At 43.4% G+C, this 22,155-nt stretch overlaps 1 protein-coding gene across 1 annotated transcript; it reads left to right on the top strand.

Annotated features, from left to right (window-relative positions):
• Positions 1–661: 661 nt before the first annotated feature.
• Positions 662–21,042, top strand: si:ch211-202p1.5 (uncharacterized protein LOC103909337 homolog). The gene is made up of 4 exons (XM_021611987.2): positions 662–913; positions 13,306–13,471; positions 19,364–19,492; positions 19,600–21,042. The coding sequence occupies exons 1-4, from the start codon at positions 853–855 to the stop codon at positions 19,727–19,729; spliced, it is 486 nt and encodes a 161-aa protein (XP_021467662.2). The 5' UTR covers positions 662–852; the 3' UTR covers positions 19,730–21,042.
• Positions 21,043–22,155: the final 1,113 nt, after the last annotated feature.

The raw sequence follows: 22,155 nt of genomic DNA, 5'->3' as shown, positions 1-22,155 counted from the left end.
CACAAAGGGCTTCCCTTGGTTTGGCTAAAAGACATGGTGCTAGACAGCTTCGATGTATGAAGTTGAGGGGTTTCCTCCCAAATACTCCCCCCCCCTAGCTCTATGGACTTTGTTCTTTAGACCTTTCTATGCCAAACATAGCCTCCAAATCCACTGCCTGCTGGGAGTCTGACAACCCATCATTCCCCAGTTACCTTCCCACTAAAACATCTGCTTCACTAGTTCTCTAGTTCTGAACTCATAGCAGGGCTCTAATCTAGTCCCACCTGGCTCGGACTGTGACAACATCTTCAGCACACCTTTTGGTCAGTGGGAGAACACTTTACAGGACCAGAACTCTCTTCTCACAAGGTAGCTCTTTCCTGCTGCATGTTATCAGTGACTGGCAGGCATGTAGCACATGGCAGATGTACAACACACACACACACACACACACACACACACGCACACGCACACGCACACACACACACACGCACACACACACACACACATACACACACACACACACACACACACACACACACACACACACACACACACACACACACACATGTAAGGCTGTTGTACATGTGTGGGACTCTGTGGGGGTAGCCCTGGGAGAGAAGAGGCATCAATAGTGACAGAGACAGAGTCTGGGAAGGAGGAGGGAGGGTGTGTGTGGTGGTGCTTGAGGTGTCTGAGGTACTGCTGCTTAAGACCAGACCAGAGCCTGGGACTGACTCCAGAGCTTCTCTGAGCTCCACTTCTTACTGATCCCTGCTTCTGGATCGATCTGCCTGTTGTGTGTCTCAAGGAGAAATTGTCACTATCTTTTTTGAATTTGGAACTGTTTGTACTCATTGGAACAAAATAATGGATCTCACCACTTTTTACTTCCTGACCACTACTTTGGTTTTGATACTGGAACATGAAGGTAAAGACTTTCTCCTGATATTACAGATGTTTACATTATTATTGAGCGCTTTTTGTTTCAATTGGAATAAAGTGTTTTTTACTATCATGTGGGGTGTAATTGTTGCACCTAAGCTGTGGTTTAATAGAGACAACATGTAGTAGGTAAGTGAGCCCTCATGTTGGCCATGCCTGTGAGCAGATGCCTGTCTGCTTTTACTGTCTGCTTTTACTGTCTGCTTTTACTGTCTGCTTTTATCTGTTGTTCAAAAGCTGCTTCAATTGGATTTATTGTGTCTACTGGGAACTGTGCAGCCTGTTTTCAATTATTTTGACAACTGTTGCCCACATCCCCTGCTCAAGAGTTACAATATTCTGTGTGAGTTTGCATAAGCATAACTAACCTCTGATATGATCTTTGCTGCTGATGCAATGTTGTGAACTGATATCCTTTTTGTGCTCATGTCGAATGAGGACAGTGTTATGTAGTACACGTTTCAAAACAAAGGGAAAAATTCCATCTGAACTCAAACGATAAAACATACCTGTACTGTACAACTTTGGATGATGTCATATGTACAGGTAAAGGGAAATGGATAGGAGAAATGTGCAGATGCGGTCCAACCAAAGTTCTTATCTATGCTTGAGACTGATTGACCATAGGATTTATGTGCGAGCTAATCTAAACCACAGTGTTCTGATTAAATACCCAACTGGGCACTTCAACTACCATATATTCATCAGAGGGAAAAGTCCCAAAGCACCTACAGACTCCTTGATCGAAGAAGGAGAAAACTGAAAGTCTTATGTTAGGACACAAACAAAAGTAAAAAGGTAACTATCTAGAGATAAGTCCTCTCTACAGATACTGTACCTTGAGATACAGCAGGTCAGATCTCTAGATCAGACGATAGAAGGCAACAGGTGTTCGCAGTGGGTTTTTGTTATATCATGCAGCACTTTTGAGGAATTTCAACAACGCCTTTAGCATGTTCAAAAGAATATACTGCTCTTTTGGTCTGAATATTTCTACATTATGTGCTGCTGTCCATGTGTGCTGCACATTCCCTTAGGAATCACAGAACAGAAGTTAGTTCTATACCCGGGCTCTCCAGGCAACCCCCCCCCCCCCCCCCCCCCCCCTCACTCCCGTAGAAGGCTTTAGCCAGAGGAAACAGGGATTCAGCTATGGTGGTGGACTAACATTCCACAGCACCCCCATGATCTGAACCAGGAAAGACATTCACCATAAATGTCGATCCAAGTCACATGAATAGACAGCTTGTAGACAATATGTCAATTTCAAGACTTTATGAAGGGGGGAAAAAAGTCCTCTCTCATTTTATTAGATGAGTCGGGGAATCCAGGAGCATTGGTTAACATGGGTCCTTATTATTAGACAGATACTTCTGAAAACGATTTCCTGTGTCATGGTTGACTAGGCGCTGTTAAAGTACACTCTTTGGTTTATTGTTTCTTATACATGATAATAATGGATTAACATTGGTTAGTTCAGCAATCTCTGGAATCCATAAACCCTGTTATACACAGCACCACTGTTGCTTGTGCCACCCAAAAAGAAGACCATGTGTATATACAGGATTACCAGGGATAGAATCTGTGGTAGGTTATCCTGTTATATCCAGAACTAATCTTGTAAAAGCACAGGGCCAGGGGCTCTGACAATATTGCCTCAAAATTCTGCCAGAGATGGTTTTTGGACTAAATGGTATGGATTAAATAGTAATCTCATGGACGTATTTGCCAATCAACTCCTGAACCTCTAAAGCAGTGAACGCTCACTTCTCCAAACAGGTCGCTAAATTAAATTTTGCTTGGCAATCACATGGCATCTCAGGAGGCACACAAGGCTTGTAAGCGTAACATTTCCATGCTAAGTGCCAATACAATACAATCCATGGGCCGGGCGTCTGTTCGACGCCGAGGAGTCTAAAGTAACAAATCCACTATAAAAAAAAAACAGTTTCCTGATCAGGAGATGATTTACCTCAGCTATTTACGCCAATCAAATCTAATTTACGTAAACCCCTGAACACCTGTAGGATCAGACTCTCTATTAGGGGATTTTCAAGGAGACTTGTTTATGAAGAGCTGAGAGCACTGTTTGGGTGTACAAGGGAAATCTGTTTTCATTCAAGTGATAAAAAGCCAGAGGCAGGCCCAGCTATTGGAAGCTGCGCTCGTGGCTTGCACCAGCAGACTCCTGAATGCACTAGAGGAACTTGTGCAGGGTACAATGTGGTTCGCCACTGACTCATTGGGGTGAACCCAAATCCACATGGCATTTGGGATTCTCCACCACTTTAGTTTTATAACACATTTATTGAACTACAGTCCTTTACAGGGTGTAACAGTTTGATACAATTGACATAAGAAAATGCAAAGCTGTGAGAAATATATTAGGGTTAGATGTGGAAAAAATAATAGCCAGACAGTGTTACTAGGTAGACAGTGTCACTATCAGGGTAGACTGTGCCACTATCATGGTAGACAGTGAAACTATCAGGGTAGACAGTGCCACTATCAGGTAGACAGTGCCACTGACAGGGTAGACAGTACCACTATCAGGGTAGACAGTACCACTATCAGGGTAGACAGTACCACTATCAGGGTAGACAGTGCCACCATCAGGGTAGACAGTACGAATATAAGGGTAGAAAGTGCCACTATCAGGGTAGAAAGTCCCACTATCAGGGTAGAAAGTGTTACTTTCAGGGTAGACAGTAGCTCTATCAGGGTAGAAGTGCCACTATCAGGGTAAACAGTAGCTCTATCAGCGTAGAAGTGCCACTCTCAGGGTATACAGTACCACTATCAGGGTAGAATGTGCTCCTATCAGGGTAGACAGTAGCTCTATCAGGGTAGACAGTGCCACTATCAGGGTAGACAGTAGCTCTATCAGGGTAGACAGTAACACTATCAGGGTAGACAGTAGCTCTATCAGGGTAGACAGTAGCTCTATCTGGGTAGACAGTGCCACTATCAGGGTAGACAGTCGCAGTATCAGAAAAAAAAATCCCCTGTATCTATTAGAGCGCACATAGAGTGGCAACATAATCTAGACTTAATTTAGACTTCAGAGAGTACTACTGTGTCTGAATGACATCAAATTAATAACCAGTGATAATCAGTATCTTTCGGAGGGCTGGATGAAAGCTATCGAATTAATTAATGAATGAATGTGTCATTTTTTGGTGTCAAGTTGGCAACCCATAAATTCACACACAAACAAGCAGTACAATAATTCACGGTGATAATTAGCCTTCCGGTGTTTTCTGCAGTGCGCATCCCATAAAGAAAAATAAGAAAAAATACAAATACAAATTAAATATCTGTTGCAAGTGCTGAGATGGGCTATAGACAGAGAGATGGGCTATAGACAGTGAGATGGGCTATAGACAGAGAGATGGGCTATAGACAGTGAGATGGGCTATAGACAGTGAGATGGGCTATAGACAGAGAGATGGGCTATAGACAGAGAGATGGGCTATAGACAGTGAGATGGGCTATAGACAGAGAGATGGGCTATAGACAGAGAGATGGGCTATAGACAGAGAGATGGGCTATAGACAGAGAGATGGGCTATAGACAGAGAGATGGGCTATAGACAGTGAGATGGGCTATAGACAGTGAGATGGGCTATAGACAGAGAGATGGGCTATAGACAGTGAGATGGGCTATAGACAGTGAGATGGGCTATAGACAGAGAGATGGGCTATAGACAGAGAGATGGGCTATAGACAGAGAGATGGGCTATAGACAGAGAGATGGGCTATAGACAGTGAGATGGGCTATAGACAGTGAGATGGGCTATAGACAGAGAGATGGGCTATAGACAGTGAGATGGGCTATAGACAGTGAGATGGGCTATAGACAGTGAGATGGGCTATAGACAGTGAGTTGGGCTATAGACAGTGAGATGGTCTATAGACAGAGAGATGGGCTATAGACAGTGAGATGGGCTATAGACAGAGAGATGGGCTATAGACAGAGAGATGGGCTATAGACAGTGAGATGGGCTATAGACAGTGAGATGGGCTATAGACAGTGAGATGGGCTATAGACAGTGAGATGGGCTATAGACAGTGAGATGGGCTATAGACAGAGAGATGGGCTATAGACAGAGAGATGGGCTATAGACAGAGAGATGGGCTATAGACAGTGAGATGGGCTATAGACAGAGAGATGGGCTATAGACAGAGAGATGGGCTATAGACAGAGAGATGGGCTATAGACAGTGAGATGGGCTATAGACAGAGAGATGGGCTATAGACAGTGAGATGGGCTATAGACAGAGAGATGGGCTATAGACAGTGAGATGGGCTATAGACAGTGAGATGGGCTATAGACAGAGAGATGGGCTATAGACAGTGAGATGGGCTATAGACAGTGAGATGGGCTATAGACAGTGAGATGGGCTATAGACAGTGAGATGGGCTATAGACAGAGAGATGGGCTATAGACAGAGAGATGGGCTATAGACAGTGAGATGGGCTATAGACAGTGAGATGGGCTATAGACAGAGAGATGGGCTATAGACAGAGAGATGGGCTATAGACAGTGAGATGGGCTATAGACAGTGAGATGGGCTATAGACAGTGAGATGGGCTATAGACAGTGAGATGGGCTATAGACAGTGAGATGGGCTATAGACAGTGAGATGGGCTATAGACAGTGAGATGGGCTATAGACAGAGAGATGGGCTATAGACAGAGAGATGGGCTATAGACAGAGAGATGGGCTATAGACAGTGAGATGGGCTATAGACAGAGAGATGGGCTATAGACAGTGAGTTGGGCTATAGACAGAGACATGGGCTATAGACAGAGAGATGGGCTATAGACAGAGAGATGGGCTATAGACAGAGAGATGGGCTATAGACAGTGAGATGGGCTATAGACAGTGAGATGGGCTATAGACAGTGAGATGGGCTATAGACAGTGAGATGGGCTATAGACAGAGAGATGGGCTATAGACAGAGAGATGGGCTATAGACAGAGAGATGGGCTATAGACAGTGAGATGGGCTATAGACAGAGAGATGGGCTATAGACAGAGAGATGGGCTATAGACAGAGAGATGGGCTATAGACAGTGAGATGGGCTATAGACAGTGAGATGGGCTATATACAGTGAGATGGGCTATAGACAGTGAGATGGGCTATAGACAGTGAGATGGGCTATAGACAGTGAGATGGGCTATAGACAGAGAGATGGGCTATAGACAGAGAGATGGGCTATAGACAGAGAGATGGGCTATAGACAGTGAGATGGGCTATAGACAGAGAGATGGGCTATAGACAGAGAGATGGGCTATAGACAGTGAGATGGGCTATAGACAGTGAGATGGGCTATAGACAGAGAGATGGGCTATAGACAGAGAGATGGGCTATAGACAGAGAGATGGGCTATAGACAGAGAGATGGGCTATAGACAGAGAGATGGGCTATAGACAGAGAGATGGGCTATAGACAGAGAGATGGGCTATAGACAGAGAGATGGGCTATAGACAGAGAGATGGGCTATAGACAGAGAGATGGGCTATAGACAGTGAGATGGGCTATAGACAGTGAGATGGGCTATAGACAGTGAGATGGGCTATAGACAGTGAGATGGGCTATAGACAGAGAGATGGGCTATAGACAGAGAGATGGGCTATAGACAGAGAGATGGGCTATAGACAGTGAGATGGGCTATAGACAGTGAGATGGGCTATAGACAGTGAGATGGGCTATAGACAGTGAGATGGGCTATAGGCAGTGAGATGGGCTATAGACAGAGAGATGGGCTATAGACAGAGAGATGGGCTATAGACAGAGAGATGGGCTATAGACAGAGAGATGGGCTATAGACAGTGAGATGGGCTATAGACAGTGAGATGGGCTATAGACAGAGAGATGGGCTATAGACAGAGAGATGGGCTATAGACAGAGAGATGGGCTATAGACAGAGAGATGGGCTATAGACAGAGAGATGGGCTATAGACAGAGAGATGGGCTATAGACAGAGAGATGGGCTATAGACAGAGAGATGGGCTATAGACAGAGAGATGGGCTATAGACAGAGAGATGGGCTATAGACAGTGAGATGGGCTATAGACAGTGAGATGGGCTATAGACAGAGAGATGGGCTATAGACAGAGAGATGGGCTATAGACAGTGAGATGGGCTATAGACAGTGAGATGGGCTATAGACAGTGAGATGGGCTATAGACAGAGAGATGGGCTATAGACAGTGAGATGGGCTATAGACAGTGAGATGGGCTATAGACAGTGAGATGGGCTATAGACAGAGAGATGGGCTATAGACAGTGAGATGGGCTATAGACAGTGAGTTGGGCTATAGACAGAGAGATGGGCTATAGACAGTGAGATGGGCTATAGACAGTGAGATGGGCTATAGACAGAGAGATGGGCTATAGACAGAGAGATGGGCTATAGACAGTGAGATGGGCTATAGACAGTGAGATGGGCTATAGACAGTGAGATGGGCTATAGACAGAGAGATGGGCTATAGACAGTGAGATGGGCTATAGACAGTGAGATGGGCTATAGACAGTGAGATGGGCTATAGACAGAGAGATGGGCTATAGACAGTGAGATGGGCTATAGACAGAGAGATGGGCTATAGACAGTGAGATGGGCTATAGACAGTGAGATGGGCTATAGACAGTGAGATGGGCTATAGACAGAGAGATGGGCTATAGACAGAGAGATGGGCTATAGACAGTGAGATAGGCTATAGACAGAGAGATGGGCTATAGACAGAGAGATGGGCTATAGACATCGAGATGGGCTATAGACAGTGAGATGGGCTATAGACAGTGAGATGGGCTATAGACAGAGAGATGGGCTATAGACAGTGAGATGGGCTATAGACAGTGAGATGGGCTATAGACAGAGAGATGGGCTATAGACAGAGAGATGGGCTATAGACAGTGAGATGGGCTATAGACAGAGAGATGGGCTATAGACAGTGAGTTGGGCTATAGACAGTGAGATGGGCTATAGACAGTGAGATGGGCTATAGACAGTGAGATGGGCTATAGACAGTGAGATGGGCTATAGACAGTGAGTTGGGCTATAGACAGTGAGTTGGGCTATAGACAGAGAGATGGGCTATATACAGTGAGATGGGCTATAGACAGAGAGATGGGCTATAGACAGTGAGATGGGCTATAGACAGTGAGATGGGCTATAGACAGTGAGATGGGCTATAGACAGTGAGATGTGCTATAGACAGTGAGATGGGCTATAGACAGAGAGATGGGTTATAGACAGTGAGATGGGCTATAGACAGTGAGATGGGCTATAGACAGTGAGATGGGCTATAGACAGAGAGATGGGCTATAGACAGTGAGATGGGCTATAGACAGAGAGATGGGCTATAGACAGTGAGATAGGCTATAGACAGAGAGATGGGCTATAGACAGAGAGATGGGCTATAGACATCGAGATGGGCTATAGACAGTGAGATGGGCTATAGACAGTGTGATGGGCTATAGACAGAGAGATGGGCTATAGACAGTGAGATGGGCTATAGACAGTGAGATGGGCTATAGACAGAGAGATGGGCTATAGACAGAGAGATGGGCTATAGACAGTGAGATGGGCTATAGACAGAGAGATGGGCTATAGACAGTGAGTTGGGCTATAGACAGTGAGATGGGCTATAGACAGTGAGATGGGCTATAGACAGTGAGATGGGCTATAGACAGTGAGATGGGCTATAGACAGTGAGTTGGGCTATAGACAGTGAGTTGGGCTATAGACAGAGAGATGGGCTATATACAGTGAGATGGGCTATAGACAGAGAGATGGGCTATAGACAGTGAGATGGGCTATAGACAGTGAGATGGGCTATAGACAGTGAGATGGGCTATAGACAGTGAGATGGGCTATAGACAGTGAGTTGGGCTATAGACAGTGAGTTGGGCTATAGACAGAGAGATGGGCTATAGACAGAGAGATGGGCTGTAGACAGAGAGATGGGTTATAGACAGTGAGATGGGCTATAGACAGAGAGATGGGCTATAGACAGAGAGATGGGCTATAGACAGTGAGATGGGCTATAGACAGTGAGATGGGCTATAGACAGAGAGATGGGCTATAGACAGTGAGATGGGCTATAGACAGTGAGATGGGCTATAGACAGAGAGATGGGCTATAGACAGTGAGATGTGCTATAGACAGTGAGATGGGCTATAGACAGAGAGATGGGTTATAGACAGTGAGATGGGCTATAGACAGTGAGATGGGCTATAGACAGTGAGATGGGCTATAGACAGAGAGATGGGCTATAGACAGTGAGATGGGCTATAGACAGTGAGATGGGCTATAGACAGAGAGATGGGCTATAGACAGTGAGATGGGCTATAGACAGTGAGATGGGCTATAGACAGAGAGATGGGCTATAGACAGAGAGAAGGGCTATAGACAGTGAGATGGGCTATAGACAGAGAGATGGGCTATAGACAGAGAGATGGGCTATAGACAGTGAGATGGGCTATAGACAGAGAGATGGGCTATAGACAGTGAGATGGGCTATAGACAGTGAGATGGGCTATAGACAGTGAGATGGGCTATAGACAGAGAGATGGGCTATAGACAGTGAGATGGGCTATAGACAGTGAGATGGGCTATAGACAGAGAGATGGGCTATATACAGTGAGATGGGCTATAGACAGTGAGATGGGCTATAGACAGTGAGATGGGCTATAGACAGTGAGATGGGCTATAGACAGTGAGATGGGCTATAGACAGTGAGATGGGCTATAGACAGTGAGATGGGCTATAGACAGTGAGATGGGCTATAGACAGTGAGATGGGCTATAGACAGTGAGATGGGCTATAGACAGAGAGATGGGCTATAGACAGAGAGATGGGCTATAGACAGTGAGATGGGCTATAGACAGAGAGATGGGCTATAGACAGAGACATGGGCTATAGACAGAGAGATGGGCTATAGACAGAGAGATGGGCTATAGACAGAGAGATGGGCTATAGACAGTGAGATGGGCTATAGACAGAGAGATGGGCTATAGACAGAGAGATGGGCTATAGACAGTGAGATGGGCTATAGACAGAGAGATGGGCTATAGACAGAGAGATGGGCTATAGACAGTGAGATGGGCTATAGACAGAGAGATGGGCTATAGACAGAGAGATGGGTTATAGACAGTGAGATGGGCTATAGACAGAGAGATGGGCTATAGACAGTGAGTTGGGCTATAGACAGTGAGATGGGCTAGAGACAGTGAGATGGGCTATAGACAGTGAGTTGGGCTATAGACAGTGAGATGGGCTATAGACAGAGAGATGGGCTATATACAGTGAGATGGGCTATAGACAGTGAGATGGGCTATAGACAGTGAGATGGGCTATAGACAGTGAGATGGGCTATAGACAGTGAGATGGGCTATAGACAGTGAGATGGGCTATAGACAGTGAGATGGGCTATAGACAGTGAGATGGGCTATAGACAGTGAGATGGGCTATAGACAGTGAGATGGGCTATAGACAGAGAGATGGGCTATAGACAGAGAGATGGGCTATAGACAGTGAGATGGGCTATAGACAGAGAGATGGGCTATAGACAGAGACATGGGCTATAGACAGAGAGATGGGCTATAGACAGAGAGATGGGCTATAGACAGAGAGATGGGCTATAGACAGTGAGATGGGCTATAGACAGAGAGATGGGCTATAGACAGAGAGATGGGCTATAGACAGTGAGATGGGCTATAGACAGAGAGATGGGCTATAGACAGAGAGATGGGCTATAGACAGTGAGATGGGCTATAGACAGAGAGATGGGCTATAGACAGAGAGATGGGTTATAGACAGTGAGATGGGCTATAGACAGAGAGATGGGCTATAGACAGTGAGTTGGGCTATAGACAGTGAGATGGGCTAGAGACAGTGAGATGGGCTATAGACAGTGAGTTGGGCTATAGACAGAGAGATGGGCTATAGACAGAGAGATGGGCTATAGACAGTGAGATGGGCTATAGACAGTGAGTTGGGCTATAGACAGTGAGATGGGCTATAGACAGTGAGATGGGCTATAGACAGTGAGATGGGCTATAGACAGTGAGATGGGCTATAGACAGTGAGTTGGGCTATAGACAGTGAGATGGTCTATAGACAGTGAGATGGGCTATAGACAGAGAGATGGGCTATAGACAGAGAGATGGGCTATAGACAGAGAGATGGGCTATAGACAGAGAGATGGGCTATAGACAGAGAGATGGGCTATAGACAGAGAGATGGGCTATAGACAGTGAGATGGGCTATAGACAGAGAGATGGGCTATAGACAGAGAGATGGGCTATAGACAGAGAGATGGGCTATAGACAGTGAGATGGGCTATAGACAGTGAGATGGGCTATAGACAGTGAGTTGGGCTATAGACAGTGAGATGGGCTATAGACAGTGAGATGGGCTATAGACAGTGAGATGGGCTATAGACAGTGAGATGGGCTATAGACAGTGAGATGGGCTATAGACAGTGAGTTGGGCTATAGACAGTGAGATGGGCTATAGACAGTGAGATGGGCTATAGACAGAGAGATGGGCTATAGACAGAGAGATGGGCTATAGACAGTGAGATGGGCTAGAGACAGTGAGATGGGCTATAGACAGTGAGTTGGGCTATAGACAGAGAGATGGGCTATAGACAATGAGATGGGCTATAGACAGTGAGTTGGGCTATAGACAGTGAGATGGGCTATAGACAGTGAGATGGGCTATAGACAGTGAGATGGGCTATAGACAGTGAGATGGGCTATAGACAGTGAGTTGGGCTATAGACAGTGAGATGGGCTATAGACAGTGAGATGGGCTATAGACAGAGAGATGGGCTATAGACAGAGAGATGGGCTATAGACAGTGAGATGGGCTATAGACAGTGAGATGGGCTATAGACAGAGAGATGGGCTATAGACAGAGAGATGGGCTATAGACAGAGAGATGGGTTATAGACAGTGAGATGGGCTATAGACAGAGAGATGGGTTATAGACAGTGAGATGGGCTATAGACAGAGAGATGGGTTATAGACAGTGAGATGGGCTATAGACAGAGAGATGGGTTATAGACAGTGAGATGGGCTATAGACAGTGAGATGGGCTATAGACAGAGAGATGGGCTATAGACAGAGAGATGGGCTATAGACAGTGAGATGGGCTATAGACAGAGAGATGGGCTATAGACAGAGAGATGGGCTATAGACAGAGAGATGGGTTATAGACAGTGAGATGGGCTATAGACAGAGAGATGGGCTATAGACAGAGAGATGGGCTATAGACAGTGAGATGGGCTATAGACAGAGAGATGGGCTATAGACAGTGAGATGGGCTATAGACAGAGAGATGGGCTATAGACAGAGAGATGGGTTATAGACAGTGAGATGGGCTATAGACAGAGAGATGGGCTATAGACAGTGAGATGGGCTATAGACAGTGAGATGGGCTATAGACAGTGAGATGGGCTATAGACAGTGAGATGGGCTATAGACAGTGAGATGGGCTATAGACAGAGAGATGGGCTATAGACAGTGAGATGGGCTATAGACAGAGAGATGGGCTATAGACAGAGAGATGGGCTATAGACAGAGAGATGGGCTATAGACAGTGAGATGGGCTATAGACAGTGAGATGGGCTATAGACAGTGAGATGGGCTATAGACAGAGAGATGGGCTATAGACAGAGAGATGGGCTATAGACAGTGAGATGGGCTATAGACAGTGAGATGGGCTATAGACAGTGAGATGGGCTATAGACAGAGAGATGGGCTATAGACAGTGAGATGGGCTATAGACAGAGAGATGGGCTATAGACAGTGAGATGGGCTATAGACAGTGAGATGGGCTATAGACAGTGAGTTGGGCTATAGACAGTGAGATGGGCTATAGACAGTGAGATGGGCTATAGACAGAGAGATGGGCTATAGACAGAGAGATGGGCTATAGACAGAGAGATGGGCTATAGACAGTGAGTTGGGCTATAGACAGTGAGTATGGCTATAGACAGTGAGATGGGCTATAGACAGTGAGATGGGCTATAGACAGAGAGATGGGCTATAGACAGAGAGATGGGCTATAGACAGAGAGATGGGCTATAGACAGTGAGATGGGCTGGAGGACAGACAATAAGTGGATTGTTCTATAGACTGTTGGCCCTTTTGAAAAGCGTACAGTAAGATGGGCCTGATGTGTAGAGATTAGAACAGCATTAGCAGTGCCAAATGATCTACAGTGCATACTTCAGAACAGAATGAAAATGGAGTGACTGCAATCTCCCAGTTCTGTACCGTCTGTCCTTGTAAACGTTTCATCAGCTTATAGTATTATTTTTTATATAATGCTTTATTCATGGGGTTGTTCCTTCTCTCCTAGCATACTCAGACTCCACTGCCCCTGGGCCTGGCGCAGAGGAGGGCCCCGTGATGCAGCTCATCTACAGACCCCTACGGCGGGAGAAGCGTTGTTCCTGTGAGAACCTGAATGATAAAGAATGTGTGTACTTCTGCCACATTGGCATCGTCTGGGTCAACACTCCTAGGTGAGTTCATCAAGAACAACATCTCACAGCACAACTCACCCTCTCATAAACAAAACGTAGGTAGAAAGATATCTACGACAGAGATATCTGTGTTGTGAAAACAGAGAGGTTTGTCTGTACTTTGTTAAGTTGTACATATTGAAAAGGTGGAGATACATAACATTTTAATTATCATTTCTCACGCTGTATCATATTTGCATATTGAGCCATATTGTAGAGTATATTTTAGAAATAAGGCTCGTTGGGGGCTAAAGGCTGTAGTTAAGCACGACGCAACGAGGAGTGGCTGGATACAGCCTTTAGCTGTGGTATATTGACCATAATCACAAACCCCCGAGGTGCCTTATTGCTATTATAAACTTGGTTGCCAACATAATTAGAGCAGTAAAAATAAATGTTTTGCAATTATAAACTGGGTGGTTTGAGCCCTGAATGCTGATTGGCTGACAGCCATGGTATATCAGACCGTATACCACGGCTGTCAGCCAATCAACATTCAGGGATCAAACCACCCTGTTTATAATTGCAAATTAAGCCATGATATGGGATGGCAGGTAGCCTAGTGGTTAGAGTGTTGGGCCAGTACTGAAAGTTTGCTGGATCGAATCCCTGAGCTGACAATGTAAAAATCTGTAGTTCTACCCCTGAACAAGGCAGTTAAGTCACTGTTCCCCGGTAAGCCGTCATTGTAAATAAGAATTTGTTCTAAACTGACTTGCCTAGTTAAATAAAGGTTACATTTAAAAAATGTTGTGACAGTGTTCTGAGAAGCCACAGGTTTTTTGTGTGTGATTTATTATCACATCAGAGTGTAATGAGCTGGATGATTTGTGGTTCTTCATAAAACTCAAAACCACAGTGTCAAGGATTTAATTTAAGTTACTGTCTATCATCAACTCAGACTTTCTCTCTCAACTCTTTCCTGCTGAAGCTTTTTGTTTAACACGAGTAAAGGTGAATACCAGTGAACTTCAACATTACAGTCGACTCACAATAAGTTGGATCTGAACATACAGTACTTCCTGATCCAAATATCCCACATCCAATTAGTTAGAGGAGCGGTTAGGGCATCTGCCCTCTCTTCTGAATTCCTTGTTTCCTCATGTGTTCTAAAAGTCCCAGGTTTCTATAAGTTTTCCAATATCCTTTCCAATGGTTAGCCTAAAACCAGCTGCTAAAGACCAAGACCTGTACAGTGTAGGTACTGTGCTATGTTTAAACATGGAATCACAGTAGTAGTATGCAATTATGTGATCATTGGTAATACCACATTTCCTCCTACCAAACACACTTAAACATAAGAATGGAAATCAGTAGTTAGGAACTGATATTACATTTCACATGAATGTTCACAAATGATCATTCATTTCCAAACTGAGCATAGAATTTTCTGAGACTCTCGCATGGTTTCTACTCAATTCTGTTGACTCAAGCTATCTACTTTCAACTCAAGAAATTAAGACAGTTCACAGTTTATAAAGAGAAGAGACAGGCTTTCACCATCCAAAAATACTGAGGTTAAACTACAACAGAGAGAAAGAGACGAAGGGGGGAAATGAAAGGGTTACCTTTCAACAGCTGCCAAAAACACCTTATGGAATGCAGATGTTTTGGCTGCTCAGACAGACAGGTAGACAGACAGTCAGACAGATGGGTGCATGTGTGTGCGTGTGTGTGTGCATGTGTGTGACGGTGTGTGGAGAACACAGGGAGGAGGTGACCCTGTTTGATGCTGTTGCTTTGAGTCGTGCATGGCATCTGGAATCAGTTCACTGTGTGGTCTTGTTAACATGTCCCAGGCTGTAAGGTGGGACATCATGGCGGGCAGGCAGACTGGCTCTGGTTGGCTTCAGGATCAGGTTAATATCCAGAGCAATGAAGCAGCAGCTTTAGGATATATACATGTGTTATGGAGGACTGGCGTCCTCTCTGTGTCCTGTAAGACAGGTTTAATACATCATACCCTCGAGACTCACTAGACACCAGTGTTTGCCCAGCTTTTCAGGGCCATGCAGCTTTATTTACGTGATCTGCCTCGTTGGTTCTATAAAAGCATTTTGTGGGTGCCAATAGAGATATAATATAGGATATTGAGCAATTAGCCCACAATTTCTCTGTCCCTGCGGAAATCTAATTAACATAGAAAAAAAATTCCTACCAAAATCTGTCTGTTTTATGACCACTCTGTTGAAAGTTGAAGACTCTCAAGAACATGATGGCTTCTGTCTGTAGCATCCAAATGGTTTGGGCTATAAGGTCCTGGTACTAGTTCAAAAAGTGAATGGAAGTACAGTTGAAGCTACATACACCTTAGCCAAATACATTTAACCTCAGTTTTTCACAATTCCTGACATTCAATCCAAGTAAAAATTCCCTGTTTTATGTCAGTTAGGATCACCACTTTATTTTAAGAATGTGAAATGTCAAGAATACAGTGCCTTGCGAAAGTATTCGGCCCCCTTGAACTTTGCGACCTTTTGCCACATTTCAGGCTTCAAACATAAAGATATAAAACTGTATTTTTTTGTGAAGAATCAACAACAAGTGGGACACAATCATGAAGTGGAACGACATTTATTGGATATTTCAAACTTTTTTAACAAATCAAAAACTGAAAAATTGGGCGTGCAAAATTATTCAGCCCCTTTACTTTCAGTGCAGCAAACTCTCTCCAGAAGTTCAGTGAGGATCTCTGAATGATCCAATGTTGACCTAAATAACTAATGATGATAAATACAATCCACCTGTGTGTAATCAAGTCTCCGTATAAATGCACCTGCACTGTGATAGTCTCAGAGGTCCGTTAAAAGCGCAGAGAGCATCATGAAGAACAAGGAACACACCAGGCAGGTCCGAGATACTGTTGTGAAGAAGTTTAAAGCCGGATTTGGATACAAAAAGATTTCCCAAGCTTTAAACATCCCAAGGAGCACTGTGCAAGCGATAATATTGAAATGGAAGGAGTATCAGACCACTGCAAATCTACCAAGACCTGGCCGTCCCTCTAAACTTTCAGCTCATACAAGGAGAAGACTGATCAGAGATGCAGCCAAGAGGCCCATGATCACTCTGGATGAACTGCAGAGATCAACAGCTGAGGTGGGAGACTCTGTCCATAGGACAACAATCAGTCGTATATTGCACAAATCTGGCCTTTATGGAAGAGTGGTAAGAAGAAAGCCATTTCTTAAAGATATCCATAAAAAGTGTCGTTTAAAGTTTGCCACAAGCCACCTGGGAGACACACCAAACATGTGGAAGAAGGTGCTCTGGTCAGATGAAACCAAAATTGAACTTTTTGGCAACAATGCAAAACGTTATGTTTGGCGTAAAAGCAACACAGCTGAACACACCATCCCCACTGTCAAACATGGTGGTGGCAGCATCATGGTTTGGGCCTGCTTTTCTTCAGCAGGGACAGGGAAGATGGTTCAAATTGATGGGAAGATGGATGGAGCCAAATACAGGACCATTCTGGAAGAAAACCTGATGGAGTCTGCAAAAGACCTGAGACTGGGACAGAGATTTGTCTTCCAACAAGACAATGATCCAAAACATAAAGCAAAATCTACAATGGAATGGTTCAAAAATAAACATATCCAGGTGTTAGAATGGCCAAGTCAAAGTCCAGCCCTGAATCCAATCGAGAATCTGTGGAAAGAACTGAAAACTGCTGTTCACAAATGCTCTCCATCCAACCTCACTGAGCTCGAGCTGTTTTGCAAGGAGGAATGGGAAAAAAATTCAGTCTCTCGATGTGCAAAACTGATAGAGACATACCCCAAGGGACTTACAGCTGTAATCGCAGCAAAAGGTGGCGCTACAAAGTATTAACTTAAGGGGGCTGAATAATTTTGCACGCCCAATTTTTCAGTTTTTGATTTGTTCAAAAAGTTTGAAATATCCAATAAATGTCGTTCCACTTCATGATTGTGTCCCACTTGTTGTTGATTCTTCACAAAAAAATACAGTCTTATATCTTTATGTTTGAAGCCTGAAATGTGGGAAAAGGTCGCCAAGTTCAAGGGGGCCGAATACTTTCGCAAGGCACTGTAATAGTAGAGAGAATTACTTATTTCAGCTTTCATTTCTTTCTTCACATTCCCAGTGGGTCAGAAGTTTACATACACTCAATTAGTATTTGGTAGCATTGCCTTTAAATTGTTTAACTTGGGTCAAACGTTTTGGGTAGCCTTCCTCAAGCTTCCAACAATAAGTTGGATGAATTTTGGCCCATTCCTCCTGACAGAGCTGGTGTAACTGAGTCAGGTTTGTAGGCCTCTTTGCTTGCACACACTTTTTCAGTTCTGCCCACAAATTATCTATAGGATTGAGGTCAGGGCTTTGTGATGGCCACTCCAATACCTTGACTTTGTTGTCCTTAAGGCATTTTAAAACAACTTTGGAAGTATGCTTGGGGTCATTGTCCATTTGGAAGACCCATTTGCGACCAAGCTTTAACTTGAGATGTTGCTTCAATATATCCACATAATTTTCCTCCCTCATGTCGCCATCTATTTTGAGAAGGGCACCAGTCCCTCCTGCAGCAAAGCACCTCCACAATATGATGCTGCCAACCCGTGCTTCACGGTTGGGATGGTGTTCTTCAGCTTGCAGCCTTCCCCCTTTTTCATCCAAACATAACGATGGTCATTATGGCCAAACAGTTCTATTTTTGTTTCATCAGACCAGAGGACATTTCTCCAAAAAGTACAATCTTTGTCCCCATGTGCAGTTGCAAACCATAGTCTGGCTTTTTTATGGCGATTTTGGAGCAGTGGCTTCTTCCTTGCTTAGTGGTACTTCAGGTTATGTCAATATTGGACTTGTTTTACTGTGGATATAGGTACTTTGCACTGGTTTCCTCCATCATCTTCACAAGGTCCTTTGCTGTTGTTCTGGGATTGATCACTTTTCGCACCAAAGTACGTTCATCTCTCGGAGACAGAACATGTCTCCTTCCTGAACGGTATGACGGCTGCGTGGTCCCATGGTGTTTATACTTGAGTACTATTGTTTGTACAGATGAACCAGACTTGTGGAGGTCTACAATTTGTTTTCTGAGGTCTCGGTTGATTATTTTTTTCCCATGATGTCAAGCAAAGAGGCACTGGGTTTGAATGTAAGCCTTGAAATACATCCACAGGTACACCTCCAATTGACTCAAATGATGTCAATTAGCCTATCAGTAGCTTCTAAAGCGATGACATAATTTTCTGGAATTTTCCAAGCTGTTTAAAGGCACAGTCAAATTAGTGTATGTAAACTTCTAACCCACTGGAATTGTGATACAGTGAACTATAAGTGAAATAATCTGTCAGTAAATAATTGTTGTAAAAATGACTTGTAGATGCACAAAGTAGATGTTCTAACCGACTTGCCAAAACTATAGTTTGTTAACAAGACATTTGTTGAGTGGTTAAAAAACGCCAACCTAAGTGTATGTAAACTTCTGACTTCAACTGTATATATGGAGATAGTTTAGTACCTAAAATAAAGGGATAAATATATGTAAATAAAACAAAAATTGTTTCCTGATCTTATATCTCTCAGATATAGGACAGACACTTCAGAACAAACTTCGTTTAGATTTTTGGCGGGACTATCTGTTGTTCCATGTTGTGAATCTGTAATTCAATGCATTTCTATTGGCTAATAACAGTAATGCCAAATTCAATGTGTCATCCAATAATTGTTTTGTATATATTTTTTGATACCTTAAGGGGTCTTAAGAGCACTTGAAAAATGAATTCCTGACATTCTGTGCTGTGGTAAAATAAAACACTGAGTTCCCTTTGTAAGTTGAAAAAGACAATACATAAAATTCAAAGCTGTTGTGTTTATCAGTGCATGTACATCGTGATCTCATCATTCCCTTAACTCTTTCTCCAGTCAGGTAGTGCCATATGGAGTGGGCTCCTTCCCTGTTCGACTGAGGAGAGAGGTGGGACGGTGCGTCTGCCTGAAGAGAAGGGACTTTGAGTGTCTTTACTTCTGCTCTGCCTTGCGTACACTCAAAGAGTAAGTGTTCTTGAATCACACTTGAAATGTGTTAACATCATTGCTATCCCATATCAAATATTGAGAGGAAAAGAGTTAACACTGTCATGATTTATTTGTTTTTATAGAGGTCAAAATGATTTGGTCAAGAGGACATTTGCGACAAATTTGAAGAAGAGATATAAGGCTGAAATGTCAAATAAAAGGATCCAACAAACACTTAACGCAAGAAACCTGAAAGAAGAGAATGGACACTAGTTTCATCACCCTAGTTTCATGTCATCTGATTGGTCTCTTTTACAATATGACGCAAAAGGACATTGTACAGTGGTGGGGCACTTCTGAAACGTATTTATGAAATGTTGTAACTTTGCCGTCTTTTTGTGATTGTGACTCATTCTCAAATGTTTTAATGCTGTACATAAATATTTTGTTACTTTACAACATACAGTACATACGTCATTTTCAAATCAAATGAAGTTATATAGTTACAGTAATGCATAAATGAGCAGTATTTAAGATGTTACATGTAAAAATGTCTTGTATCTCTGTCAATGTTGTTTCTGCATGTTACACTGTTTTGGCCTCGACATCCTTTCGCTGTCATGGAGCTAGAACGTGAAAGACATGCTAGAAATGGAAAGCAATGCAGTTCACGGGTCTTAAAAGTGAGTTACAGCATGTATCAAACTAGACAGGGAATCATCTGTGTGATCTAGGACAGGTGGGTCATTTAACGCATCATATATCCAAAAGGTATTCAAGTAGAGTTTACATGTCACGGCAGTGGTATTCAACGTCGGGGTTGCCAAAATAGTCCCTGCTGAACAAGTTTGAATACCAGTGTTACAATTAAAATTGCATTGCTACCAAACATGGATTCCAGACTAGGGCTGGTATTCAAGCAAACCTGCAAGGCTACCAGACCGCTGAAGAAAAACCCATTCCATACAGTATTACTATCTCTACAGGGTCCAAAGCTAGTCTGTATTGACATAGTATCTGATAACTAGCTATGCAGGTTTGTTTGAGCACCAGTATTGTTTAAAAGATGATCAAATGACTATTTATTTTGTTTGTGAGATGATTTTATAGCTAATACATTCAAATCTAAACAACATCCTTGTCACAGTGTGGTTTTATTACAATAGTCCCTTGTTTGTTACAGTGATCTTCCATCAACCCTTGAGTCTAGATCTGCCTGTGAAATGTTCCGTATAGGCACAGACTAAGAAGTGTGTGTGGTATGTACAGTACATTATGTATCACTTACAATGAAGGAACATTCATTGGCCGAACGCCCTAGCCTGTCCCGCATTTATGGATCAAAAGGATAGTGGCTGTCAGCCAATCATCATACCTCTTCTCTTCTCTGGTCACCTTGCGGTCAGGTCAAGCGTTGCTCTGGGGATCAGTGTCCTCTCTGTGCTCCCTGCGGAGCGTCGTTCTGCCAGCATGAAGAAGCCCACAGGACCGCTGGATTGAACATGATTACAGCCTGAACCCTATCTAATCTTCTCCCACAAAGCTGTTCTCACCACTCAGAGGAAAATAACTCAGTTCTCGCTGCATGACTTGTGGCTTTCTGTTGCTGCAATTTCCTTGACTATGCTCTATTATTGTTAACAGGGTTGTTTGCAAGGTTTTCCTTTAGATTACTGTGGCACATCCAACCATCCCATGGGGAAAATCTAAATGGACCAATTCTACACACACAACACAATATCATTTCAACTTGATATAGTAAAGCTGAAGCCTTTCAATTTTTTTCTGAACGCACCATGATAATTAGTTTTCTTTTGAACAATTTTGTGAAAGAAATAGATATTGCATGTAGAAAAATCCCATTTAAAGCCATCAGTTGGCAAATAAATCTAACAAATACAGAGGTGGAAACAAATGTCTCCTGTAGACAGTTGGCACAGGGGCAAATGTTTATTTTATTTGCTTTTTATACTTAGGGGGTATAGGGGATATATCAGCTTTAATAATGAAAGACAGATTGTAGATTCCATCAATGTAATTGTCTGCATCATTTCCAATCCCCCATAAAAAATGTTGTACACATAAACAGTAACGGTCAAAAGTTTACCTACTCATTCAAGGGTTTTTCTTAATTTTTTAATATTTTCTACATTGTAGAATAATAGTGAAGACATGAAAATGATGAAATAACACATATGGAATCCTATAGTATCCCAAACAAATATATTTTATATTTGAGATTATACAAAGTAGATACCCTTGGACTTGATGACAGCAACTCTTGGCATTCTCTCAACCTGATTCACGAGGTAGTCACCTGGAATGCATTTCAATTAACATGTGTGCCTTCTTAAAAGTTAATTTGTGGAATTTCTTTCCGTCTTAATGCATATGAGCCAACCAGTTGTTGTGACAAGGTAGAGGGGGTATACAGAAGACGGCCCTATTTGGTAAAATACCAAGTCCATATTATGGCAAGAACAGCTCAAATAAGCAAAGAGAAATGACAGTCTATCATTACTTTAAGACATGAAGATCAGTCAATATGGAACATTTCAAGAACGTTTTAAGGTTCTTCAAGTGCAGTCGCAAAAACCATCAAGCGCTATGATGAAACTGGCTCTCATTAGGACCGCCACAGGAAAGGAAGACCTAGAGTTACATCTGCTGCAGAAGATACTTTCATTAGAGTTACCAGC

This window comes from Oncorhynchus mykiss, chromosome 8, assembly GCF_013265735.2.
Source record: "Oncorhynchus mykiss isolate Arlee chromosome 8, USDA_OmykA_1.1, whole genome shotgun sequence".
Classification (NCBI taxonomy): Eukaryota; Metazoa; Chordata; class Actinopteri; order Salmoniformes; family Salmonidae; genus Oncorhynchus; species Oncorhynchus mykiss.
Note: the sequence above shows the minus strand (reverse complement) of the source record. Positions and strands in the feature narration are given on the sequence as shown.